General features: G+C 37.1%; 1 protein-coding gene across 2 annotated transcripts; it reads right to left on the bottom strand.

Annotated features, from left to right (window-relative positions):
* Positions 1-129: 129 nt before the first annotated feature.
* DDX52 (DExD-box helicase 52) lies at positions 130-26,971 on the bottom strand. Of its 2 annotated transcripts, none has more exons than XM_051994061.1 (15): positions 26,800-26,971; positions 25,565-25,781; positions 24,918-25,057; positions 20,710-20,895; positions 18,550-18,693; positions 17,524-17,635; positions 16,893-16,965; positions 14,399-14,602; positions 13,808-13,898; positions 9,244-9,366; positions 8,929-9,079; positions 8,662-8,737; positions 5,569-5,640; positions 4,894-4,986; positions 130-1,152 (listed from the first exon to the last, which is right to left on the bottom strand). In XM_051994061.1, exons 1-15 carry the CDS (start codon positions 26,884-26,886, stop codon positions 1,065-1,067), a joined length of 1,857 nt encoding a protein of 618 aa, XP_051850021.1. In that variant the 5' UTR covers positions 26,887-26,971; the 3' UTR covers positions 130-1,064. The 2 variants fall into 2 exon arrangements, with proteins under 2 accessions (XP_051850021.1, XP_051850022.1); XM_051994062.1 differs by having other exon boundaries at positions 25,565-25,747; positions 26,800-26,892.
* Positions 26,972-27,965: the final 994 nt, after the last annotated feature.

Raw genomic sequence — 27,965 nt, 5'->3', positions numbered from 1 at the left:
TAATTACATCGTTTTACAATATTAATTAACCATGCTCCCTCCACCCATTAGTCCACAATAGTGGGCTTACCTTTATTAGAACACATGGTATAAATGTTTTAAATGAGCAAACAGTATCACTGAGGCCACTTTTGTCACATTCTTGAGATCAAGAAACTTTTATTCCATAGTACAAAACTAGCATTTATAAAAATGCCATGCCCACAAGCATCAAAGAATAATTTCTATTTCCCTATGTAGTACTTTTGACAAGGATTAGCTTACTAGATGAAATGAGGACAAAAAACCCTTAGGGAGGCAATTGAATAAGAGTGCTGCCAAAAGAATATCAAGTAATAGGAACATTTATTCCTATCAAGATGATCCACAGATCAGTTTTCGACTAAAACCAATGGGTATGGAAAGATAGGATGCAACAATATGGTTAAGTGGTGGATAAAGAGGCACTGCTGGCAGTGGTCTAACTGCCTCCACAAGACAGTTGGAGTACTTTGGTGGTTTTCCAATCATATGAAGACAGGAAGAGCTTGAACTCATTTCTGGGGGCTTAAATTACTCTAGTCAGGAGTTACAGAATGGAGGGTCCTTTGTTGTGTCCATCTCACAAAAGCATTCCCAAGCTATTTAAGGAATGTTAAATAAGCAAATGTTAGGCTACACAATGTTTGACTTTCATGATTCCAGACACATTTTGAAAAGATGTTCTCAAATTCACAGCTGAACTTGAAGCTGAGCCATCTAGCAGTGATCATCCCTTCCATCTACAGATGAAATTTCCAGAGATAATCACTCATCTTTGGGTGATTTTTGGCCCATTTATGCACTAGATCTTCTATAAGAAGTATTCCTGTCACAAACATTTCCAAGGATGATTCTCCTTCCAAAGCATTATCCTTAAAGTCACCTGAAAGTTGAAACTTGATAAGAAACAGTGATAACATATGACCATGTATCACTTTCTGAACTGAGAGCTTCCTGGAGTTTTATTTCAGTCTAGAAGATAGGTGACTCAAAGTGCTCCATGAAAATAGCATTTAATAATAGAATACTTAAAGCCAACAGAATTATATTTCTGGAATAGTTTTTGAAATCTGATTATTTCTGGTTTTAGTAGGTACTGTCTTCTTTCCAGCATTCTGATGAGTAATTTTTCTGTGAAAAAGAAAATCAGAGAGCAATTGAAATCAGAGGCAGCCCCTCCTCCACCAGGACCTTCCAATCCTTCCCAGCCAAAAAATACCCTCTTTTTCTTGGAATCCTGAATTGTACCCTGTGCCTCTCTTGAACTCATGTTCTGTTCTGCATTATTACAAAGGATCATGCTCTATTTCTCTCTGCTTTTCTCCCAAGACCAGACAGAGAGCTCTCCATGAAATAGCATTTAAGAAATGGTTAGAGATCAGAGCTGCAGAGCTGAAAGTTCTTTGAAGACATCTTGTAGAGGGCAGAACTTTTAGCATCTAGTTCAATCTCTACATTTTACAGATGGGGAAACTTCCTCAGACTCCAGGGCCAGAACACTTTCCTTGTACCACCCTGCTTTCTAGGTAGATGCAGACTTTAGCACTACTCACAATTATCTAGTACTTTAATGTTTTCAACATATTCACAATGGCTTTTAATTTTACTTCCTAAATTTAACTTTACAGTGTTGCTTTTAGCATTCTGCTTACAACATGCCTGTTAGAATGATGGTGCTCAAGTATGACTCCCCAGAAACCAAGTGGGATCATAATGGCTGTGATGAGAGTAGATTCTGTATGACCTGAGTAAGCCCTGTAAAATTATGTAAAATCACCAAAAAATGTCTCCTTTGATCTACAAACCCAAATGGTCTTGGATACTCTCATAGCAAGATAAGCTTTTTTGACGGAAGTCACAAGTTCAGACTTCACACTCACCTGAGACTTCCCTTAGACTCATGCATAAAATGGGTCTTTAGAAAATGACTCTGAAGATCACTTCTTTCTTGAGAATGATATGTCAGCCAAGAGAATTCCTCTTGGCATTTCTTTAACAATAAAGCTTTTCACCATAGCCTTTGGGTTCAGCAAATTCCTTTGCTCAGAACCCACCTTGGAGAATGAACCCCACCCATTCCTGCCTAACCTCTTTTTTGGTATCCTCATCTCTCATTATTTGGTGGCCCTTCCATGATGTTTTCTTCCAGGAGGGTCTTTTCAACTGAGGTAAGCTCACCATATCACCCTTTCTATAGTGGGGGACAGCTTGAATTTCCTGGAGCACGCATGTGGAGCTGTCTAGAGTTTTGCACTCATGCAGATTTGTCTCTCTGAGGATGCTTAGACAACTTCTGCGGGGTGACAAATAGCTCTCTTACTGAGGAGAGCTTTTGTCACATCTTTCTGTCTCCCTAGGGATGCCTAGAGCAGATGAGAGCTATAGAATTGGGAAAGCTTGGAGCTTGTGACAGGATGGGTCAACTTCCTTCCTCCATTCCTTAAGATTCTCCCTTAGGCTGTCTCTTAAAAAATAGGGACAAATTAGACTTGAGATTTAAAATCGAAAAAGCTCATCTATTTTTGCAATACTGCCTGGCTGCAATATAAGTTAGACAACCAGGAGGAATGGCCAATTAATGGCTCAATCAATTTCACTACTATTAGGGAGCTAGACTTATTTTGCAGGGGACAGGGTAGATGGACCAAGGTTCCCTATGTTCAAGCCTTCATGGATCTGTCTCAGGATCCCAAATTAAGGTTAAACTGCAGAATGTTGCTAGTTAAATTTACTGTGTGGGAACTGGAGATAGACACTGATCCCCTGAATAATAGCCACTCCTTTGGGGGTGCAAGGAGTATCTGCGCCCTCCCTTCCCCTTCACTCTCCTGCAGCCTTCAGCAGGATGCTTCCAAATCGCCTCCAGAGCTTCCCCCTTATCAGAAAGGGGACCTCAGAGCCCACGCTATCCAACATTATAGCTAGATTCCTAACAAGCTTGCAGTCTTTCTAGTTTATAACTCTTTAGTTGTGAACTCTTAAACTCCTCTGACTCAATCTTCTCTCCTTTTATTTATTTATATCTACTCCTTTACTCACCAGGACAGAATTCCTAGTCCTTCCCTAAATGCCCCCTCATTGTGCCCTTATTAGTATACCTCCATATCACTCCCTCAGTATCATTCCTATTTCCTCTTTCTCCCTCACACTTGTTCTCCCTGCCCCAGGGGGCACGCTCACTGCACCAGGTTTATTCTAAGAGCTACTCTTAACCAGTTTCCCCACTTTCAGGTTCTCTTTTCTACAAGTCCTTCTTCACAGTCACAAAACACATATAGCTTGATCATATTCTTCCCTTGCTCCAAAACCTTCAAGAGTTTCCTACTGCCTACAGAATACAATACAAATTTCTAAGCCTCTACATTGAATTTACTTTGTCCCATTGGCTTTATCCTCTAATTAGACTAAATGACCATTCAGGGACACCCCATTCTATGGGCAACTGGTGGAGCAAAGGGAAGAGCTCTGGGCCTGGATTCAGAAAGATCTGAGTTTGAATCCAGCCTTAGGCACTTACTAGCTATGGGATGAAGGCAAATGACTTGTTTCCTCAACTTAAAAAATGGGGATAATATAATAGCACCCACATCCCAGAACTGTCCTAAGGACTAAATAAGGTAACATTTGTAAAAAGTGCTTTATACAGTGCCTAACACTTAGTTATGTAATACATAACCATTAATTATTACTTTATTATTTCATATTGTTTATTTTTGCTTACATGTAGATCAATTTCACAAAATAAACTCTCATTTAATTAGAAGCCCTCCACATCTTTACCTGTTGAAATCTTTCTTTTCCTTCAAGGCCCAACCCAGCTACAACCTTCTCCATGAATCCATCCCTATCTTTGATTTTTTTTTTCACCATTTGGTTGAACTTTTCCTATATACTCATCATATTTGAATTTTCCCTGCAAATGGAAGGTACTTAATGTTGACTGAATTGCCCAATAATCTATAGATTCCCAAATTGAGAATCTTCTAAATTACTTTAAAAACCTCCACAACTTTTTTCCACCCTATCTAACCTCATTTCCAAATCACTACTCCCAAATATAAAATCCGAGGTTGGGTACTTCATTGTTCTTTGTAATGTCATGTTCATTGGGGCTTACAGGTAACTGGAAAAGAAAAACTTGCATAATGACCTTTTAACTTATTTGTGTCAAAGTATGCAAGTTTCCCAGTTCTTGACATTCTCTCTGCTTACACTTTCCCTGCTCCCAACTACTTGAGTAAAGCTTATCTATCTTTAAGAGGCTACCTATTCCAATCCTCACAGACATCTTTCTTTGAATTTTTATTGGTCAGTGCTTATTTAAAACAAAAAAGTTGTTAACTTTGTATCCCTAATTTGACAATAAGCAACTCTGGATACCTATTGTATATTATATATCTTTGCATCGCCTATGGCATTTAACGAAATAGTGGAGCCACAGTAGGGCTCAATACTTGTTTACTAAATGAAAAAGAAGAGTATCTATCATGTACTGTTTCTATTAAACAAATATTGTGTGTTAATGGAGAAATGCACACTGCAGGAAAATTCTTGTAACATGGAAACAATGTTTCAATTTCAAAAGCAGGAATCTGGGACGTCTGGAAAAATAGTTACTGCTGGTCATGCAGTGGATGGCATGTGATGGGTATTCTGACTAGTGATAATGTAAAACCCCATTTTCAAAAGGTAAAAAATGAGAGGACCAGAGTACATTGACCAAAGTTCTCCAGGGTTCAATTCCTGGACTACAAAGCCATCAAGTCACCAGCAGCTGGATAACATTAAATTTTCCACAGTTCAAGAGAAGACTGTCATATTATCTGATGGATATAGAAACAGTACAGTAGTTATTTCTAATCACATACTTACTTTTCACTTTCATCATTTTCTAAAAAAAACTTTGGCGTTGTATTAATGCTTTGCCTTTCCAATGGTTTCTTAATCATCTTCTTCTTCTGTTTGCTGAAAAATACAAAGAAGGGGAGGCAAGAGTGAGATTAACTGCAATTCAACTAAAAATCTGTCTCTGGGCTCTACCCCTAAAACAGTTTTTTCACTCCCTGAAACTGTTTTAATTGCACAAATCACCACTTAACATCAAGAGCTAGGTGGTACCCACAAGATGTTGCAGAATTCAATTAGTTTTAAAACATTATAAGTTGATGAAAAATCCATCTTAATGAAATAAACATTATATCTGTAGCCTGTCTCTTAGGGTGGCTTCTCCCTTCTTCAAACTTAATGAACTAAAAATTTCCTCAAACAATTAGGCCTATCTTTGGTGTATTTAGACAGTAAGAGAAAATAATCCCACATGTAAAACTGCTGGGACATAAAATTGGATGGGTGAAAATGTGGTGATATTTACAATACTTTGAAGACAAATACTTTCATTTTAAAGATGCAAAAAAAAAAAATGACAATTCCTGAAAAAAGATTTCACAGAATTATTATGAGAATGAGTCAATCTATTCACTCTGTTAGAAACAAAACAAAAATGCATTTGTTGTATATGATAAGAAGTACCCATTAGTGTGATGTTACCTTGGAAGCTTGTGGAAACTTCTGATGTACTCTGGCACAGGGCATCCTGCTTGCTGTATCACATTGGCAACACTAAAACATAAGCCCATAGTCATAAATTGGTATTTTAGCACATCATTGTCAATATCATCAAACCCACTTAACAATCTAACAAACTTTGGTACAGTAGCACAAGGCTCTGTACATTAAAAATTATCTAATGATACTTTGTTGCACCAAAATGATGTAATCTCATGAACATTAACTGTGGAGTGTTTGTGGAAAGGTTTGATAGTGGGACTAATAAAACAGTAACCTGGTGTGAGAATTTAGGATGAGAACCAGCAATTAAGATCATCTACTACTGGTACTTAATTTTTATTCGGCAGTGAGACCACAAAGACCCATGTATTTGAAGCAGATATGGGCATCTCTTGTAAAAGATATTAATCAAACATAGTCTAATCTGGGAAATCCACTTCACACTAAAGCTAGGTTTTCCCTGAAACTTCCACAATGCTTAAAATACAAAATTTCTCACTTGGTTTTCATATTCTGTTTCATGATATCTTCTCAATGAAAATCCTTCCAACCTCGTAAAATTCTTTTTTTTTTTTGGTAACACATAAAAAGAGTTAAACAAAACATTTCCATACTGTTTTCAGATATTGATTATATTTGAAATATGCTTCATTTTCCATCTATAGCCTACCACCTCTCTAAGATGGGAGGCATTTGAGCTTAATTCTTCATACATCAGGTAAATTCTCCAACAGCCCCAAAATAGTTGATAGGCAACACAAAGGCTGAAAACAAATTCGAATTAAACTCAACAAATATATATTAAGATGTTGTGCTAGATGCTGGCATCACAAAGTTAAGAACACTATTATTTCCTAATTTCAAAGATCCTTCATCCTATTTGGAGCAGTGAAGGGGAGTGGGAGTGAAAATGCACTATAATAGGTAAACAGTAAATAGAGAATGTACTCTGACCACAAAGGAAGTTTTGTGTTATCACAGAAGTTAGTGATGAAATGCCAAAATAAAGCTTCCAGAATAACATTACTGTTAGGTATTCATTATAAGGAAGAAGGTCTGGATTTGTAATTTCCTTGGTATAGGGAACTCTTAAGGTAAAGAAACTCCCTCTACGAATTTATAGTATTAGCATTATCTGGGGCACTGAGTGATTAGGTGATTTATCCAGAATCACAAAATTAGCATTAGTGAGAGGTGGATTTTGAACACAGATTGTCATAGCTTAAAAGCCATCTTTCCATCCTTTATGCCAGGCTGCGTGGCATAAACTGAGAGAACAAAACAAGAGTCTAAGAGCCTGGATTCTGAAAATGTTTCCTGTATGTAAAGACTCTACCAAAGTAAGTGCTACAAACAAATAATATTGGTTTTTAAAATTATAAATACAGTGATGATGATGTAATCTATTATCAGGCTTACTGTCTACCAAATAACTGATAATTTTATTTCTCTTGTTAAAAAACTAAAAACAAAAGTCTGTTCTCAGCACAAAATAGGCCAACATGCCTAATATTTTAAGAGCTGAAACAAAGCACAGCTTATTCTTGGCCACACATTATTAGACAAGCCTGTTTTTAACAGAACCCAGAATTTAATGATTGTGTGAAAGAGCATTCATTCCTATAAATAAGCCTGCAAAGCTGTTAAAATGACCTGGGTTCAGTGTCCTACTTAATATACTGGCCTAATTGTGTGATTAGACATGATCTGAGCAAAAAATTTTGAACATATATGCTGTGAAAACTCCTGCCAGATAACACTCATTTTTGTTAAGCTAATTCTGACCATAAAAAAGAGCAAAGTATTCTGCCTATGGCTTCCTACTGGAAAGCTGAAATTGGCTTTTCTTGAAATCTAAGTTACTGGTAGCACTATCAGGCACCTTCTATGGATGGACTTCTGATCTAAAAAAATGACCCCAAAAGATACTATGAATATGGTTCTACTAGGAAATCAATGAAGGACTACAATACAGTAAAAGCAAAATTAAGAATATAAATTCTTAGCTTTTTAGATTATGGACTGCTATACAATGCTTGTCTAATTATGCATAATTTCCTGAAGGCAACAAAGAGTCAATGAACCAAGTCTTTTTTAAAAGACATTTTGGGATTTATGATGCAAATTTGGGAATACCTGCATTAAGCAGTTCTACAGGACTTTGGGAAGAAAGGGTATCACATAAATGTGAGCTAATATTACCGTCAAGTTTTGTGCAGAAGTTGTCCTTCCCCCTTCTACCTCTTTTCTCTGCTTTTTACCTTCAAGCAAACCCAGTTCACACTAAAGATAGATTTTCCCTGAAACTTCTACATTGCTTAAAATATAAAACCCACAAGGATCCCACTGCCAAAAACATAGCAAAAAACTTTTAAAATTTTCATATTCTGTTTCATGCTATCCTCCCAATGACCGTATTTTACTTTTTTTCTCTTACAGCTAGCCAGCATTAGCCCTGCTGTGCTAGCAAAACCAGAAGACTGAAAGTCAAGAGAAAAAGATTTTAGTTCCAGTTCTATTTTAATTAGATATTATACGACCTTGGACAAATGAAAATCTCTGAGCCCTGTGGGGACAAATACAGTGAGGGAAATGGACTGGGTGAATTACAAAGTCATTTCTAGTCCTCAAATTCCAGGATTCCATGACTTTTAAAGTTCTTTTCTAAAGGAAAAAGAGGTCTTCTAATTAAACACACTTGCTATCTTGATATTGTAGGGACTGTAATCAAGGGCTGAAAGGACTGCCAAATATAATTCTAATCATGATTATTACAGTTTGGATTTATAATCAACTGCAGTGCTCCCACAAAGTCCTAAAGGACAGAATTAGAAACATTGAACTGTCCATCTTATGACTATCTCCCTTGGGAGATGTTCTGTTGAATTTTCCTATTCCTTGAGTAATATCTGGTAGATCATTTTGTGGTAAGTAAGCAGATTATGGATCTAGAAATATCTTTGATTAAAAAATGAAATGCTCAGTAAAAATTTGACAGTGGAAACATAAAAATCTTCCTATTTGACATATTTTCAAACTAAAAAACATGTTGAACCCTATTTCATAGTTTACCTTCGTAATAATGGCTTATCATCCTCAGTAAAGAATGTAACAGCCTTCCCTTTATGTCCTGCTCTTCCAGTTCGACCTAAAAAGTCACAAAGAAAGATTATGGACCAAGCCTTGCTCCAGGTCAGATACAGGAAGTGTCATAATTCATGGATTTCTAGTCATCAAGAGATTAGCATGACCAAAGAGAAGAGAGAGCTGGTCACAGTGGATTGAAAATATCCTGAGAAAAAGGATCACTTTTTGTTTTAATAAGAAAGCCACACTCACCTATCCTATGGATGTATTCCACTGCACTGGTTGGAAAGTCATAGTTGATTACTAAGTTCACACCTTTAAAATCAATTCCTCTTGCTAACAAGGCTGTGCAGATGAGGACCCAGATTTTTCCTGCTCTGAAACTATGGACTGTGTTATCTCTCTGGTTAATAGGAAACAGATTAAATATTAGATGTTAGCTAATCTCCAAATTCTACTTAAGGAATGGAAAAAATGTACTATCTTAATTTGATATAAAAACCATTTATTTAAAAAAACCCCAGCAAAGATGAATTTCAAAGTTTCTATAGAATACATTGCACTCACCTGCTGCTGGGTTCTCTCTGCATGAATCACATCCACATTAATACCTTCATAAATGAGTTCATGGAAAAGTTCTTTAGCTCTTTCAATGGATTGAACAAAAACAAGGACAGGTGGGTGGAAACCCTGAAAGAGAAAAAGGCAAATCAGTATGTACAACAACACCTCTATTAAGTTTTACTTTTTTTTTGGCCAGGGACAGGGTGAAAGGGAGGCAATTGGGGTTAAGTAACTTGCCCAGGGTCACACAGTTGGTAAGTATCTGAGGCTACATTTGAACTGTGATGCTCCTGATTCCAGAGCTGCTGCTCTCTCTACTGTGTCACCTAACTGATCCAGTTTTGCTTTAAAAAACAAAACAAAACAAAATCCAAAAATATATTCTCTATAATCAAATCTGTTCAGTTGTTTCTCAGGCATGTCTGACTCTTTGTGAGTCTACTTGGGGTTTTCTTGGCAAAGATGGTTTGCCATTTTCTTTTCCAACTCATTTGACTGAGGCAAATAGGGTCAAATAACTTGTCCATGGTGACATTGCTAATAAGTGTCTGAGACCAGATATAAATTCAGGAAGATGAGTCTTCCTGATTCTAGGTTCAGTGTTCATATATAGCTTGTTCATATGTTCATTTCATATAGCTGCCCATAACCAAGTATATAATTTGTTAATATTGTGTGTGTGAAACTACCACTATCACACACTTTTAATAATTTGTCAAATCTCCTTTCATTGCCATACTTTCCAACAAATGATCCAGTGTGGACATTTCTTTACCTCCCATTCTCTTCTTAAAAAAACAAAAAACAAAACAACAACAACAAAAAATCCTTTTACCTTTATATGGCATCATAGCTGCACCACCACAAAGACAAAGCCCCAGGAGCCCAGAAATCACTTTGTACAAAAGATATTTTATCTCTAAGCCAAGTGGGAAAGAGATGCCAGACAAGGGCAAAACTGATTTATTAAAAAAAAAAAAAAAAAACTTATTTATAAAACATTGTGGAGAACTATGGCAGCTTACAAATAAGATTATTATATTAAATACAAAGACATTGAAATGAAAACAAGTGTAAAGTAGCTTGATATGGGACTCAAAAGAGGTACATCCTAATAATAGACTTATAGAGAAAATTGGCAGGAGTACAACAAATGAATACAAATGGAACAAATCTGTCAGTATTTCTTTAAAGATCAAGTTGTATCATAAGTAAAAGAAACCACATTTGGACACTGAAATCAGTTCATAATGTCCTATAAGAAGTAGAAATGCTACTAAAGAAGATAAAGCTGGCAAGGCTGGGCTAGACCAACCAAACAGAGGAAATTTGTCTTGGAGGCAATATCATTTTGAAATCATTTCTTAGGGAAGGGAAAAATTTATAAAGACTGGAAGGAAAAATCAATATCTCCCTCCCAAAAGGTGATCAAAAACTCCTGACTGATCTTTTATCTTTGTATCTTTATAAAGTCTTTATTAAGAATGTACAGTAAGAATATTCCTGATGGAAACAAGGCAAGGAAACAGGAATGATTTTCTCAAATGATTCTGTACAGCAGACTACATCATTATAGTAATACAAGTGACTGAAGATTCAGAGAATATAGGATCCTACTGTGTATTATATTTTAATAAGCATTTGACTTGGTAGAAACAAAACAGCATGAAAAGGCTGTCAATAATCTTTCATTCAAATGTTAGTCACACAAGATTCCTTGATAAATGTAATCTAGAGAAAACACCACTGAACCATACTTTGATTACTGCTAAATGAGGCATCAAAGAGGGAAATGAACAAAGGTTTTACCCATTCTCACACAAAATGTATTTTAAGAGCCTCAAAAGAGAAGAGGGGCTCCCTGTGGAGGGTGAGATCTCTTTGGACTCCTTTTTGCAGATGGTAATCATAGTAAGTACCTTAAGTCCCAGAATATCACAGGGATGCCTAAATGACCATGCATATGAGTAACTTGTTCATGGTCATAAAGCTAGGAGAAGGATGTGAAATCAGGTCTTCTTAATTTCATCTTTCTTTTCACTCTTAATATGCTGCATCTCATTTCTTATATCTTGTATGAGTGCTACAAATAACCAGTTATAGTTGGCCTAGAATTGAGCAGGCATTAGGGGGATGCTGGATTTAATTTGGGAAATTATGCAATTGTGAGTGATATTGTGGCCAAGAGGACAACACGTGTTGGGAGAAAGCATGCTGCAGTGCATTTCCAAAGATGGCCTATCCTCAAGCTAAGATGCTATAATGAATGAATGGCATATAAAGGTCAAAGGAAAAAAATCCAGGAAAAGTATTTAAACATAAAGGAGATATGGTTATATAACATGAGCAAAGTAGAAAAGATGGACAGCTTGAGTGCTCTATTGGTATCTCCTAAATGCAAAGGACAAAAGGACAGCTTCCAGCTTTTGGTTGGATCACTGTGGAGATCTATATAAGAAAATGAGCAAAAATCACACAAAATGAGATGTAGATAGGCTATAACTTGTACAGAAAGAGAGAATGTTATACTGATGAGATCAAATATTCACTGAAATACTCAAGAGTTGTATGGTTTGCAAAATACTTTTCTCACAACAACCCTATGAGGCAAGTTATCATCTATATGACAAAGAAGAGAAAACTGAGAAACTGTTAAGTAACTTGCCTATAACTCCAGAGATACTTAACAGTTTAAGGTGAGATTTGAAACCTCATTTTCTGAATCCAAGTCTAACACTCTATCCAGCAGGCTACAATGCTTTTTTCAGGTCAATGAAATTGGTGTCTGTCCTTCAAGTAAATTCAAGGAACCATGTATTTAAGCTATACTCACCTTCAGTATTTATCCTCCAGTCTAATTCTAGACTCTTTTTACATGTTTTTCCCCTGCTGAACTAATTTTCCCTCATATTTTCAAATATTCCTTCCACACTGTTGATGTTCAGATTTGTATCTCTAATCCCATCTTCTCATTTGCATCCAAGCTCCAATACCATCATATCTTCAACTGATAAGACCTCTCCATTTGAATTAAAGCTCCAAACTAAATTCATTGTCTTCCTCTTGTCAAAATCAGCCCTCCTCCCACTTTCTGATATTGAAACCAATCATTTTCTTAGTTATCTATATCTGACATCAAATGATCATCTTTGATTCTTCCCTCTTATTCATCCTCTATCCACTAAATTATCAAGAACTGTGCTCACCATATGTCACGCATGTGCTAAGTGCTTTACAATTATTATTTCAGTTGAATCTCCTAACAATCCTGGGAGGTAGATACTATATATCATTCTCTTTTACAGATAAGGAAGTTGAGGCAAACAGAGGATTAAGTGGTTTGTCCAGCATCACTCAGCTAGTGTCTCTTATAGCTGATTTGATTCATTCCATTTCACTTAGCCAATCAATTATCAGATCTTATAAATTTTTCCTGAGAATGTGTCTCCATCCAATTGTCACTCCAGATGTCATAATCCTAACCCACATGCCTGAAATACAACAGCTTCTAAATTGTCACTCTCCTTCCTACTCACCACTGCTAAACTCATCTCTTATAAAAATTCATTTTCATTGTATCACTCTCCTGCTCAAAAATCTTTTAATGATTTTGTTTACATAAAATTTTGTCTTTAACTCAGTTGACATAAATTTAGCCTTCGCAAGCAAGACTCTCCATAATCTGAATTCCATCCTCCTTCTTCAGCCTTACTCTCTTACTACTGAATGAAACAGCATTTATTAAGCACTTACTACATGAAATATATAACGCAATGCACTCTGCTCTGCAAGATGAGTATTCTTCTAGGACATTAGTGTAATTACTATTTCTATGAGTAGTAGACGCTTAATAAATGTTTATTCTCTTCCCTTCCCCTTATTTAGGCAGTTTCCAAATGGAAAGCTTTCTCTTCTCTTCTGTCCATCCTTTTAAGAACAAGATAACTCCAAGAATTTCATCAGTCTCTAGTCCACAATGATTTCCTACCATTTTCTTTGAACTCCATAGAAGATAATGTTTGTATCATTTTTTTGGACATGTATGTGGCAGTCATTGTTTGTTGAATGAATAGAAATGGAAAGATCTGCTCAGTAGTATATACTCTTGACAAGACCTGGGCGGGGAGGTCTGCTATATAAAAGGTGAAGAAAAACTGATCATGAGACTATACATTGCACCAGACTAAGAATTAGCCAGGAACCCTGGGCTATGGACTTTGCTGTGATGCTTATTAGCACTGGAACTCTAGACATAGCTGTATTGTGAGCTAACTTTCTTCTTCAATAAAGTGACAACCCTTGTATACATTACACACCTTACAGAGCAGCTGAGAGGCCAAAATGAGGTAATATATGCCAAAGTGATTTCAAAAAGCAAAGTTCTGTAAACAAATATAGTTATTACTTGTTATCATCACCTTCTGCACTGCCAAGTTAGGCCCAAAGGGCATCTGCCAACAAAACTTGATTACAGAATAGGAAATGACCAAAAAAGTTTATGTCTCTGAACCTCCTGGGTCCATGGCTTGGTGACTGACCCAGGTAAAGCAAGAGGCTCTAGAAATACCTTCTTAATTAGGTCTCTCATGGCTAGAAGTTTGCCTGTCTCAGATCCAACAAATAGGAGTTCTTGTTCCACAGTCTCTGCCGCAGAATTCCTAAAAACAGAAATTATTTCTCAGAGAAGACAGCATAGTCTGAAAGAGCTCGATATTTTATTAAACAATTAATTGATCCAAAGTAGCTTTAATAACTACACATCTGCCCTCTGCTCATTCATGTAATAAATCACTAGTATGAGAACATAAACTCAATCTAAATGAAATCTAAAAGGGAAAAACACAGACAAGCAGATCACTGATGATAATATCCATACTGTGGCCCTTTTATTCTTAATTTAGCCATCAAGAAACTAAACTGGCAATAAGCAACCACATTTTCATACCTTGCCACAGAATTAGGGAAAAACCACAAAGATGAATTAATATACAATATCAAAAATCAACCAATATTAAATATGGGACAATATTAAAAAAATAAGTATATCTATCTTTAATTGTAGAATTCATATTCATTTTAGGTCAAAAACCATCTTTCCAATATGCCAAAATGGGACTCTTCTTGTTAAAAATAGAGAACGTAGTAGTAGAGAAATTACCTTGCTCCAATGGAAATAGAAATAACATTGTCCAAGTTGAGTTTACACCACTGTTCCACATCATGTGCAAACGTTGCACTGAACATAGCTCTCCTGACCTTGTGGGATGTGCAAGCCAGGAAAATGAAAGCCAGCTGGTCTCTGAAACCAGTTTTTCCATCTTCAAACAATTTGTCAGATTCATCTACCACCAACCATTCCACACTATGAAATGATAAAATAGACTTTTTGGTTAGTAAGCTGCAATGAAGTCTCTTAATCTCAGTTTCCTCCTCTGTAAAATGGTGATCTTAAACTAGATGACCTCTAAGATCTCTTTCAGTTAAATATCTGTGACCTTATGTGTAATATTCTCTTTAAAATGTAATGTTCTCTGTTGAGGTTTTCTTGGGGTTTCTGGAGGTAGCCTTCGTTTCAGTTCAGTAATCACCACATGAGTAGCCAGGGTATAGTCCAAATCCTTTATTGTCTCCTTCAAAGTCTTATCTCCTTCACTTGGGGTTCAGCTAGCTTTCTTTAAGGCCTTCTGGAGTCTTGGTTTCAGTGGTGAAGCTAAGGAGGACAGCCTGCCACGAAGGTGGTGTTAGATGGGATGAATGAATTAAGTCCAAGGGCTTGTGCTTCAGCCTCCAGCCACCACAGAGGTGGACGATGGAATGAATCTGTCTCAGCCTCCAAGAGCTTCTAGTGCACTTGTCCTCTCTGGCTCTGAGAGCTTCACCTTATATGTTCCACAATGAGTATACAACAATCATTATATCACTAGGAAACCATTATTTGTTGTAGGATTAAATCAATGCTAAACTAGATTTAACTATGTCTCCTCAATTCCACTTAGTACCTTGTTTCAAGTTCTGGCCCATAACATCTCCTCGTAGGATCAAATCAATCATACCAAACCATGCTACATTAGATAATTATTGTCTCTATCAATTCCACTGTCTTAGTACCTTGTAAGAATCCTTTGTTTCAAGTTCAGAATTCTGGCCCATAACACTTATGATTCTTTTGTTTGGGGCTTTAAATGTGCTTGCTCTCATTTCAGATGGCACTAAAATAACCACTCTGAATTTTGATTAGCACCTTCAAGTCTTTGTTATGTATTTGCAACCATCAAAATTCTATTTCGTCTTGTCTTGCTGTCAATTCTGTCCTTTATAATTAACATATTATCTAGCGTCTTAAAAAATGGGACAAGTACTTGTACCTGCTACTGAGAAAACAAAGTACATTTGAGGAAAAATCAGACTGAAATATCTAAGTAGATAAAAAAGAACTCAGAGGTCATCAGGTCTAAGACCTCCATTTTACAGAGAAGGAAACTGAGACCAAGTGACTTTGTCTAAGGACACATAGGCAGTAAGAGGCAGAGCCAATGAACTGATGTTAAGTGAAATGAGCAGAACCAGGAGATCATTGTACACGGCAACAGCAAGATTATACCATGATCAATTTTGATGGACATGGCTCTTTTCAACAAGAAGTCGATTCAGGCCAGTTCCAATGATCTTGTGATAAAGAGAGCCATCTACACGCAGAGAGAGGATTATGGGAACTAATCTTTTATCGTTTGCTTGAATTTTATTTTCTTTCTCATTTCCCCCCCCCTTTTGATCTGAATTTTTTTTTTTTTTGCAACAAGATAAATGTATAATATGTATGCCTATATTGGATTTACAAATATATATATATATTTTTACCATGTATAACATATATTGGATTAGTTGCCATCTAGGGGAAGGAGTGGGGGGAAAGAGGAGGGGAAATGGAACACAAGGTTTTGCAAGGGTCAATAGCGAAAAATTATCCTTGCATAGGTTTTGAAAAGAAAAAGCTTCAATTAAAAAAAAAAAAAAAAAAAGAAGCAGAGCCAGGATTCTCAGGCATATTTCCTGCCTTTAAATCCTAGCAAACTTCCTGCTGCATCACACCCAAATCATCAGAGTATGTATTATTTTGTCATGCACAGGAGAAAGAAGAAGAGTTGTAGAGTCATAGGACCTCGGTTTAAATCTCAGTTCTGTTATTTTTTACCTATGTAACCCAGGGGTTCCCTTCTCTGGGGCTCAATTTCTTCTGTAAAACAAGGCAGATTGTACTTGATGATTCTGAAGATCTGTTCCAGCTCTAAATCTAAGATTCTTTGAAAAGCAAATCAAAGCCTTTCCTATCTTACAGATATCTACTAGGAAGAGAACAAATATATAAGGAGAGAAAGACAGGGCTAAATGAACTACACTTCAGAATTAGTGGTCTCTCCTGTGACTACCTAGCTGGGCACTATTTGGTAATGGGCTCAATGAGATACACAAATGATAATCATAATAATGACAATGAAAAATGATAAAAATATCATCTATACTGAGTGAAAGGAAACAGACAGAACATTTCAAATGGCAAGAGGAATAGCTGAGGAAAGAAAATAATCAATTGAAGGAAATAAACAAAATACCAAAAAGCACTCATTAGCAAACTCATTAGCAAAAATACATACTTTTTTAGGTCTATTCCTGGAGGATCTTGTTTCAGCAAATAAATTAGTCGATTTGGAGTAGTCACAAGAATATCTACAGGAAAAGCAAACAGAATTCAATCTCCTCAAACTAAGAAATTTAACCTCTTTGAAATTTTATGAGATTCTTGAGGGAAAAACCCAAACCTACTATGAAATTAACAAAGCAACAGCCACAAAATTCCTGTTACCTAGTAAACCCCTAATCAAACTGGCTCAATTTGAACACGCATGCATCATCATGATTCCCTAAATTTTATAGCAAGAACATTCTAAGTGGAAAGGACAGATTTGGCCAAGTCTAGAATCTTGATCTTTGATTCCTAGGTCAGTGCTATTCTTAGAAACAAATCAGTTGTCCAACTTGATTTACTGTTGTACAACACAATCAATCGATCTTTTTCTTTCTGCTGAGGCAACTGGGATTAAATGACTTGCCCAGGATCACACAGCTAATAAGTGTTAAGTGCCTGAGACACTTTGATTGAGCTTAGGTTCTCATTATTTCAGGGCAAACCGCTCTCCTGCCCATCTAGTTGCCCCCATGATAATCTCTTAAAAGCAATTATTCAAATTCCCTTGCCTACTGCACATCCCCAAATAGATCTCTTACCAAATTTCTTAGATGATTTAGGCCCAAACTTCTTGGCTGCCACAGCTGCCTTGTGTATCATATGTATTCTGAATCCTGTGCCCTCAGAGATTCTTACTAACTCTCGATGAGTCTGAAATAGATCAAGGCAACACTGAGGCACAAAAACAGATAATTATTTGCTTCATCAAAAAAGTTTCATCAGTTATATTTTTGTGAACCCCTTGGACTAAACCCCTAATTAAACTAGTCATGAATTTTAGCATTTGGGAATTCCAAAGAACCTTTCCAGAATCAAAACCTAGTTCCAAAGAATTAGACACAGCACAAAACTAATATTCTACAAACATCTGCGTAGTACTATGCAGCTTTTAGACTGGAGCAATTTGAGTAGATACTTCATTTAAACATCAAAAACAGATGAGGGCCCTATACAATCTTGCTTTTTCAAAAGAAGCATAAGTTTCACTTTTGGATGAAAATTTAAAGGTGATTTAAACATTAGGGTTGGTCTTCATCTCAGAGAATCTTAAAAAAAAATTTCTTCCCTCAGTTACATGCAAAACAAATTTTTTTTGATTATACATGTCCATTCACTTTTAAAAAATATTTTCATATGAATCATGTTGGCAGAGAAAAAATCAGAAAAGGGGAAAACCACAAGAAAAAAAAAAGGAAAAAAGTGAACATAGCATGTGCTGATTTACATTCAGTTTCCATTGTCCTCTCTCCACTGCAGAGAAATTTAAAAACATTTTAGAAAGAGTTATACAGAAAATAAAAACTTGTTTTCACACACTGTGAGTTACTCATATAGAAAAGGAAGCCTTTTTAAGCACAGGGAACACTAAGCTTTGCAGAAATTGTAGAGCTAACTGTGTAACTAGCTTGTGTGTCTTTGGTCTCTCCCCTCTTTGGCTTCAGTTTCAAACTTCATAGAACAGGAAAGATGGATGAGCTAACAATATATGCTGGACAATCAAACACAGTCTGCCCTTAGAAATTTTCTATTTCCCCCAAGACAGAGGCCAAAAAACAAAGTCCTACCTGGCTGGCAAGTTCTCGTGTGGGCGATATGATCAGTGCTCTGAAGCCTTTATTTGTTGGTTGTTTCAACTGCATTAAAATAGGAATGCTAAAAGCCAAGGTCTTTCCAGATCCAGTAGGGGCAGAAGCCAACAGTTCACGACCCTAAAAATCAGAGAATACACCAAGTACTATTGAAGTCAGAAAAAAGATTAGCTAATTATTTTTTATCTTTAAGGATAAGTTCAAAAGTAATTTTGATATGGTCTTCCCTGGTCTGAAGAGATACCTTCCTTCACTCTGAGCTTACAAAACTTCATTGGTGGTGGTAATAGTAGTAAAAATAACAGCAGCTAGCATTTACATAGAACTTAGCATGAGCCTGACACTATGCTAAGAACTTACAAATGCTATTTAATTACGATTGTCAGAACAGTTCTGGGAGACAGGTGCTGTTATTACCTCCATTTTACAATTGTAGAAACTGAGGCAAAACAGAGGTCACACAGCTAATAGGTGCTAGAGGTGGGACATGAAGTCAGGTTGAAGCCTAGTATTTTATTCTTGGTGTCACCTACCTACCTCTCTGTATCTGGCTGCTGAGTTCCTCTCTCTGCACTTGTACACTCTTTTTGTCCACACTAAATTGAAACTCCTTGAGTTCAGGATCTCCTCTTACTCATCTTTGAATTCCCCTCATTAACCATTAAAGTTCCTTTGTATACAATAGGCATTCAATAAATGTCTGCTGAATTGAGTGGAAGCTATCTTTCAGAATCTGGTCAAATATTGTCAACAATCATCAGAGAAACGAAATTAAAGTTGTAGATAGCACTTTCAATTGGTTGAGTTTTTTGGAATTTTTTTTTTTTTTAATGAAACCTCATCATCTCTTCGCCAACCTTGCCTCCTCTCACAGTTTGCTTCATCTTGGCATCACTATTCTGTTAGGAAAATCTGTAATTTCACTTTTTGGCTTAAGGCGATTTTTGTTCCCTCAAACATATGGTTAAGTAACAAATGAGTGGAGTTTCTAGCAAAACATCATTGCAAAAGCTAATTTTTGCTAATGGGATAGAATAAAAGGAGAGAGAATCAAAATAAATATAATCTATAAATCTGAATTTGTCCTTTGATTTAAATTCTTTTTTTTCCTATACATATTTCTGCATTTATCATGCTGCACAACAAAATCAGATCAAAAAGAAAAAAACCGAGAAAGATAACAAAAAGCAAGCAAAGAAAAAGGTGAAAAAACTATGTTTGTCAGTGATATTCAGTCATGACTAACTTAAACTTTCTATGCCAAACCTTTTATTATAGCAAAGTAATAGAACTGTGTAATGATTTCTTTCTTTACTCACCATCTGGTGGAGAATTTAATATATAAGGGGATAAGCAAAAATTAGGAGGCAAAAGGAAAAGATGAAAGGGCTTGGGTCCTGAGTCTGATTAATTCAGAGAGAGCTAAACATACTTTTCATAAAGTCCTTGTGAATGTTAATACTTTAATAATTTGAGCTATAAAGAGCATAAAAATATCATTAAGTGGCATTTTAAAAACATATTTGTTAAGACAACTACAGAACATAATTATTCATAATGATAATCTCTGGCAATCTTCTGCAGAACACTTTACTCACTTGATACTCACATTGCTGACCGGCAGGTACTAATATTCTTTCCATTTTTATAAATGAGGAAACCAGGCATTTAAGGTAAAATAACTTGCCCAGAGTCACAGAGCTAGCTAGTTAAGTCCCAAGGCAAAAGTAAAACTCAGCTCTGATTCCAGACCCAACACTCACTAAATCACGTAGGAAAAAATGGTTATTGTGAACTTAATGAGAAACGTGTTATAGCTAAATCCACAGTAGTCATGAGAATAAAACTAGCTTTTGTTGTTGTTGTTAGCCATTAATTACCCAAAATTTGAATTGCAGAAAGCTTTAGTTTTTAATAATTAAACAGTAAAGAGTTCAGAAACTATTTAAGGATTAATATTTCTGGAATATTTTCTGAGAGAATGGACATAATAATTACATCCAAAGAAAGAAAAGCAAAATTTTTTTTAGCTGATATAACTAGAGGTTTCAAGAACAAGAAATAAAAAGTACAATTCTGAGAATAGTTCCAGTCAGCCAAGTTGTACAATCATTAAACCCAGACAAAGAGACTCACATGAAGCATGACAGGAATTGCTTGCATTTGGATTGGCGTGGGGGTCTGGAAACCTGCATCTAAGATGTTTTGGAGTAGTCGAGAGTGGATCTTATATTCCTGGTCAAGTTGTTGAAATGAAGTAATAGGTTCTGGAAGATCAGTTCCTTGGATGTGAATTTTGTGTTTATTTCGGAGGCAGTTTATCTGGAAAATCAAACCAAATGGTTTCTGTGAACATATACACACTGCAATAGCATTCCTAGTACTGAAACTCAGAGCACATTAAAAATAAGAATATCTGAGGTGCTATAGCATATATTGTTTTTTTTTTAATTTTATTTTATTTAATAATAACTTTATATTGACAGAATCCATGCCAGGGTAATTTTTTACAACATTATCCCTTGCACTCGCTTCTGTTTCGATTTTTCCCCTCCCTCTCTCCACCCTCTCCCCCAGATGGCAAGCAGTCCTATACATAGATATGTTATAGCATATATTGTTAAGCCCTGTAAGGACAGTAAGTAGGAGATGCCCCTCAAGCCCTTCTCAGAAGCCAAAGATCACTAGAGAATGGCCAGCACTTGTCCATGTCTTCCTTATATTTAACCTTTGACTTCATATTATACCATCTCAATGTAAACTCCTGGAGGAAAAATTTAGACCAATCAATCAATGAACCACTATGTGGTGATATAAATAACAAAACTGAGACAGTTCCTATGATTTAGGAATATAGATTTGACAGACACTGTCAAAATTCAGGTGAGAGATGATGAAGGCTTGAATCGCTTTGGCTGTGCTGTGAAGAACTGTATATATTATTAATGCTAAAAAAGTAGACAGACAATAGTTAGTAACTGACTAGCTATGGGGGAAGGATGAAAATAACTCTTAAATTTTGAAGCTGAGTAACTGGAAGAATGATAGTAGCCTTGACAGAATTAGGGGAATTAGGAGGAGGGATGAGTATAGGGAGAATGATGAGTTCTCTTTTGGACATGCTGAGATTGAAATGATTCTGTAAAACAGAAAGTTGGATGTGTGGGTTTGGAGGTCAGAAGAAGCGTGGATTTGTATATCTGGGAGTAGTATGCACAGAAATTGTAAGTGAATTCATGCAGTCTGATGAGATCACTTATAAAGACTAGAACAAAAAGAGGAGTGGGCCCAAGGAATAGTTCTGGGTTCTACATCTGGGGGTGGGTTACATTTGATGAATTTGCAAAGAAGACTAAAAGGTAGAAAGAACAGAGTCACAAAGACTCCTGGAAGGGAAATTATCCTGAAGGAGGGAATGGTCAACAGCACTGTCAAATCCTACAGTGAACTATGATGGGGAAATGAGAAAAAGTCACTGGATTTAACAGTAAAAAAATAAAATCATCTTTCAAAGAGCAGTGACAAAGAAAGCCAGATTGCAAGGAGTTGACAAATGAATGGGAGATGAAAAAGTAGAGAAAATAAATATAAAAGACTTTTTCTATGAATTTTTCTGGGAAGAGATAGAGGATACCAACTTGAAGGGATGATGGGATTAAGTGATCTCTGTTCTCTGAGAACACAATTTTGGGTTCAATATGAGTCTTCTACCTTGTCTAATCCCGTCAAAATTTAAGGCAATAAAAGAATCACTAAGGAATTTGATATTTCTGATTTGGCTTGTGTTCTATTCCCCTAGTCCAAGGTTAGGCTTTCTCTGGTTACTGGGCCAATGAGGTATGGGTTCTTGGGACATTCTACCCCTTGACGACCTCCTAGGTCATTTCTAGAAACAAACCCACTTCTTTACTTATTTCAAACCTGTCTTGAAGAAGCTGGAAACCATAGGCAGCAAGGTAGCTGTCCAACAAAGTCAGATACATAAGGAACAGGTGAAACAAATAAGTTTACTAACTTCATTTAATCCTGCTAAAAGTAGCCCCTCTGAATATACTGGATCATTCAGATAGGAATTTAACCTTCTGGTTAATTTCATCATAGGACTACATATTTTAGGGATGAAAGAGACTTTAGAAGTTATTGAGTTTAATCCTCTTCCCTCTTTTAGAGATGAAGAAAGTGAGACTCAGTGAAGTGACTCAAGTAAAATGGTTAACCCAAAGTTACACAGCTAGTATCTGAGGTGGGGTTCAAAGCCAAGTCCTCCTGACTTTATGCCAATTTATCTCCATAGATGCAGGAGGCTGCAGAATGAAGGAGAAAGGTAGGTAGTGGCTATGTGACAGTGCTCAAGAGCAGTAAATGCTGGGGGGTTATGGCTACACAGGAAGGGGACAGTCAGGAAGGGAGATGTCAGAGCAGAGCGCCTGGCTGTGTGGGAGGGATGGAAGAGAGGGTATTAGCTGTAAAGTGGCACTCTAAAACAGCACCTTGCTGTGGAATCAATCAATAAGAATTAAGTGCCTATTATGTGCCAGACATTGTGCATGATAGGAAAAAAAAGACAGTCCTTGCCTTAAGGAGCATATATCCTCTTGCACATACAGAAGTATAGATAAATTTATATAAAATAAAGATAAGGTAATTTCTTTGACAGGGAGGTTACAAGCAGCTGGAAAAAAGAAGAAAGGCTCCAGAGAATGGGATTTAAGCCCAATTTTAAAGGAAATAAAGGATTCTAAAAGGCAAAAGGTAATGGTAGAGGAGACGACATTCCAGGCATGAGCAATAGCAAAAGCACAGAAAGGGGAGACAAAAAAGCAGTAAAGCCACAGAGTTCAGGAAAGGGAGGTATTACCAAATAAGACTAAAAAGACAGATTGGAAGCCAGGTGGCCAAACCAGAATTTCTATTTGATCCTAGAGGCAATAGGAAGAAGTCACTGGGATTCATGAGTAGGGGAATGGCGGAGCCAGATCTGAGAGCAGCAGGTGGACTCATAATAGTGAAGACAAAGCAAGAGTAACAGTTCCGGCAAAAGGGGGTGAAATAAGGCAGTGGCCTATGTAAGTGGAGAAAAGGGAACAAACCAGTGCATAGACCCTGAGGAAGTAAAAACAAGACCTGAGAACTGAGGAACAGGCAGTGGTGGGCTCTAAGTATGTATCAGAAGACACGTTGATGAGCACGTTGGAAGTCAAAAGCCAGTAGCAGCTACACGACAGACAAGGACATGATGTTTATAGTCAAAAGGAGCTGGGCATGAATCTTAGCTCAGCCAATACTACTGATATGGTTTTGAAGGTGTCTATCTCTCTGGCCTGGGTTTCTTCATCCATAAAATACCTTTCTGGTACCATCTGAGGGGAAACTGCTTTCAAATCCCAGTTATGATGACTGCTACTTAATGTGACTCTAGCCAAGGCACTGAGCCTCAGTTTCCTCATCAGTCAGACTGAGGAGACTGGATTCAATAGCTTCTGAAGTCCCTTCACATCTCCCTTCTATGAGTCTATGACTGGATGATGTCTAAGGTACTTTCGAATACTAAATCTATGATTCTCATAATTTAACAGTCTAGACTCAACTTTATCCTGTCAAAATATTTTGCAGATATCCTTTTCCCCAGAATTAAGTCTCAGCAAGGTGTGTAACAACAATCTTTTGCACTCTGGATGATCTCACCCTCTGGCGAAGTGTATTGTTTTGACAGGCACCAGGTTTTCACTGGAAGAACTCCCCTATTTCCCAGGGACTTAAGAGTTAGAAGCAGCTGATCGATCACATCTCTTGACATGCTCATGATCCTTGTTTCTTTCTTTCTTTCTTTTTTTTTAATGATCCTTATTTCTTAAGAATATCCAGGTGAACTGAACCAGGTAATGCATTCCTGTTCCCACCACGCTAACTCTGGTCCTGTACCCTGTTGTAAGATAATCAACTTGGAGATCCCACAGAATTAGGGATGCCCATACTGCCCATTCATGAATGATTATGTCATGGTCCAATTTCTTATGTATATAAAGCACTGCTGTTACCCCAGCATATTAAACCCTTGGGGGCAGCAAGAGGGGAGGAGAGAAGCTAGGCTTCTACTTACAAGCATTTCCTCACTCTAAAATTAGTTAAATTTCTGCTTACTCTCTGACACACCTGCCTGTAGCCTGCTCTGTTTGGCTTCAGCCATTTCCAGGGGGGGCTGGTTCCTGTTTGATGACCCCAAAGAAATTTAAGACCCTAAAATGATCCAATCTAGTCAAACATAGGGAAACAGCAATGACAACAACATGAAATCAAGGAAATAATCTCATCATGTTTTTTTTGGTTTAAGAAATTAGCCTAACCTTTTGCTTTCGGAGCCGTTCCAATTTCTCTGCAGTTAGTTTATTTTCTTCTTTTCCTTTTTTATTTTTAATCTTGGCTTCCAGTGAAGACATCCATAGTATAGTCTCTTCTTCCTTGTTGGAACTAACTGAAATAGTTTCTAAAATTCAAAAGAGAACTTATATAAAAAAAAAAGATCTCGGGCATAGCATTCATCTTTACCAAATATTAAACTTGCATGTCCATATCCTTTGAAGGATATCCTCTTTAGTTTATGGACATAACTTTTGGTACAGAGATTCTTCATTGTTTCTGTGTGTCCTTTTGGACCAGAGTGGTAAAACCTATGAGAAGCTTCTAAGGATTATATTTTTAGAATAATTTAAGGAAAAGGTCACCAGCCCTGAATTCAGGAGGACCTGAGTTCAAATCTGGTCTCAGACACTTGACATTTCCTAGTTGTGTGACCCTGAGTAAGTCACTTAACCCCAAATGCCTCAGGAAAAAAAAAAAAAAAAGGTAAATTCCATTTAGATAGTCACTAATTATAAGACAGAGATGTAACTTCTTCCCTACTCAAGTTCATGAACTCCCTGAAACCCAACTACAGTTCCCTTGACGATTTGTAGATCCCTTAAATCTTAATGCAATAAAAAATAGTACTAACCAGAAGTTTGTTTTTCTTTTTTCATGTTCCGTTTCCTCTTCCTTTCAATTCTGTTATCCTCTTCACCTTCAGCTTTTTGCTGTAGTCTCTTATCTTCCTTGGAGAGGGTATTATCCAATGAGGCTTCATTTTCAGCAGGGGTAGGTTTCTTCCTTCCAAAGAAGTTCAGTTCCTCTAATACCTCTGAAGAATCAAAGTCAAATTTCCTTTTTCCTAGCTGAAAACCAAATAATTTTAAATGAAATTAACTCTCATTGACTGTTTTCTCCCCAATCAGAAATGGTAGTAGGGAGGCATGTGCTCAGTATCAACACCAAGTATTTGTGTATCTACTATATACAGAAAGGGGATAGATATGGAACTGAATATAAAAAGCAAACATTGTTTTGAGGGTGGGTTCAAAGGCTTATCTTTCCAATTTTCATAAGCACAACAACTTTGTTATTGCTCCTAAAAAAGATTGTGTTAATTCATTCCCTCTATTGGTTCCATTCACCATCCCTTTAACTTGCTAAATCAAAATCCCTGGCTCAATATACCTCACACACACACATATATGTTTCTCTCCTCTGTTAAAATGTAAGCTCTTTGAGGGCTAAGGCTGTCTTATTTTTGTATTCATACTTCCAGCATAGTGTGACAATAAGTACTTAATAAATGCTTTTTCATTCATTCATTCCCTTCCTCATTCATACTCATTTGGCATCTAGCATGTTACCTTGCACTTTACGTATCTTTTTATGTATCTGCGCCCCTCCCCCCTTTCCCTCCTAAATTAGATCGCAAATCCCTTTCGGGATTCAAGTCACCGCTTTCTGGTGTCCAACACTAGGCCGGGCCCACAGCGGGATAAAAGACGCCAGAGACCCTGCGCTTAAGAAGTTTTCTGGAGTGTCAAAGCACAGAGCCTATTTCTGAACAGTTCCTAAACACGTGTCGGGCTGCCCTTCTGCGGACACAGAACCTACTTCCTCCTAGATGCCAGTTTGGACACAAGACTCCAGAGAGTGCTTAGACCGAGGCAGGACAGTGACACGAGACGTTACATAATTAATTAGGAAGAGTAAGGAGGCAAGTCAAAACTCCGCAGCGGGTTCGGGAGAACTTGAGCTGCCGAGCCAAACGGGCTCCTGACAGTCCTCCGAGGTCCGGCGCGGAGCAAGTGGGCGTGTATCCAGCGGAAGTCCAGCCCGTGCTCGCTTCTCTCCCGGCCCCTTCCTCTTGCTCCCCCTCACCTGGAATCGGGCCGCGTCCGTCTGGAAGCGTCTCAGGTCGAACTTGGCTCCGGCGCCGAGGCGACGAAACAGATCGTGAGCATCCATAACTACCCGGCAGTCACAGCGGTGGCAAAACTCATGCGCATTGCCGCCCCTCTCAGCGTGAGGCTAGAAGGGAAAGGAAGAGGGCGGAAATGACGAAAAGGGCGGAAGTGACTCAACGATTACGCCATACGACGCAGAGTTTGCCTGCTTCTAGCGAATTGTAGCGTCCTATAAGGATTTAGATTTAGAATTTAGTTAATTTAGAATTTAATCCATTTCTAATCTGTTTTTAAAAGGCTCCACTAAGAACTTCTGTGCAACTATTGTATGTGTCGGTTTTAAGTCAGTTGAGACAATAACTTTATGCGTGAACATTTTTCCTGATTTCCAAGAAGTAATGGAGGTCTAGGCAATGGCTACATCATTGCAGTTTAAAACAAACAAATAAATAAACAAAAGAACTGAAAGGATATTAAGAGGCCGTCCTTTTTTTTTTTAAATTTTTATTTGGTATTTTATTTTCCCTAGTTACATGTAAAAATTTTTAACATTCGTTTTTAAAACTTTTGAGTTCCTACTCTTCTACCTGCTCTCACCCCGCCCCCATTGAGAAGGCAAGTAATTTGATGTAGACTATATATGTATAATTATGCAAAACGTTTCTATAATAGTCGTGTTATAAAAGAAAACACCCCTCCCCTCAAAAAAAGCCTTCAAGAAAAACAAAGTTTTAAAAAATATACTTCAATGTGTGTACAGACACCACCAGTTCTTTTTTTTGTGTGGATAGCATATATCATAAGTCATTCAGAGTAATGTTGGACCATAGTATTGTTTAGCTGAATCTTTAAAATGACTTTAGCTAAATCATTCACGACTGATCATCTTAAAAATATTAATGTTGGAGTTCAAAGGAGACCCCAAAAGATTGGGGTTGCAGACCAGTGTCCTGGTCCTGTTTCAAAAGAATTTGCAGGCTTGAATCCATTTCCAAGTGGAGAGGCAAAGTTTATATAATTGTAACCCCAATCAAAGTTCCAAAAGGATTTAGCAAAGAATCAGGAGCAAGAAGACAAATTTATAGAAAAAGGCAAAGATCTGATTCTTCATGTCACTGATATGCTAATTTTATGGCCCAG

Source organism: Antechinus flavipes, chromosome 4 (assembly GCF_016432865.1).
Source record: "Antechinus flavipes isolate AdamAnt ecotype Samford, QLD, Australia chromosome 4, AdamAnt_v2, whole genome shotgun sequence".
In the NCBI taxonomy this organism is placed as follows: Eukaryota; Metazoa; Chordata; class Mammalia; order Dasyuromorphia; family Dasyuridae; genus Antechinus; species Antechinus flavipes.
Note: the sequence above shows the minus strand (reverse complement) of the source record. Positions and strands in the feature narration are given on the sequence as shown.

Excerpts from the sequence above, each read along its gene's own strand:
- DDX52 (XM_051994061.1), bottom strand. The coding sequence starts at position 26,886 with ATGGATGCTCACGATCTGTTTCGTCGCCTCGGCGCCGGAGCCAAGTTC. Across the intron at positions 9,367-13,807 it reads TGAGAGACCTAATTAAGAAG|GGTTTCCACCCACCTGTCCT; the intron begins GTATTTCTAGAG and ends TTTCTCTTTCAG. Across the intron at positions 4,987-5,568 it reads AGTTTCCACAAGCTTCCAAG|CAAACAGAAGAAGAAGATGA; the intron begins GTAACATCACAC and ends TGTATTTTTCAG.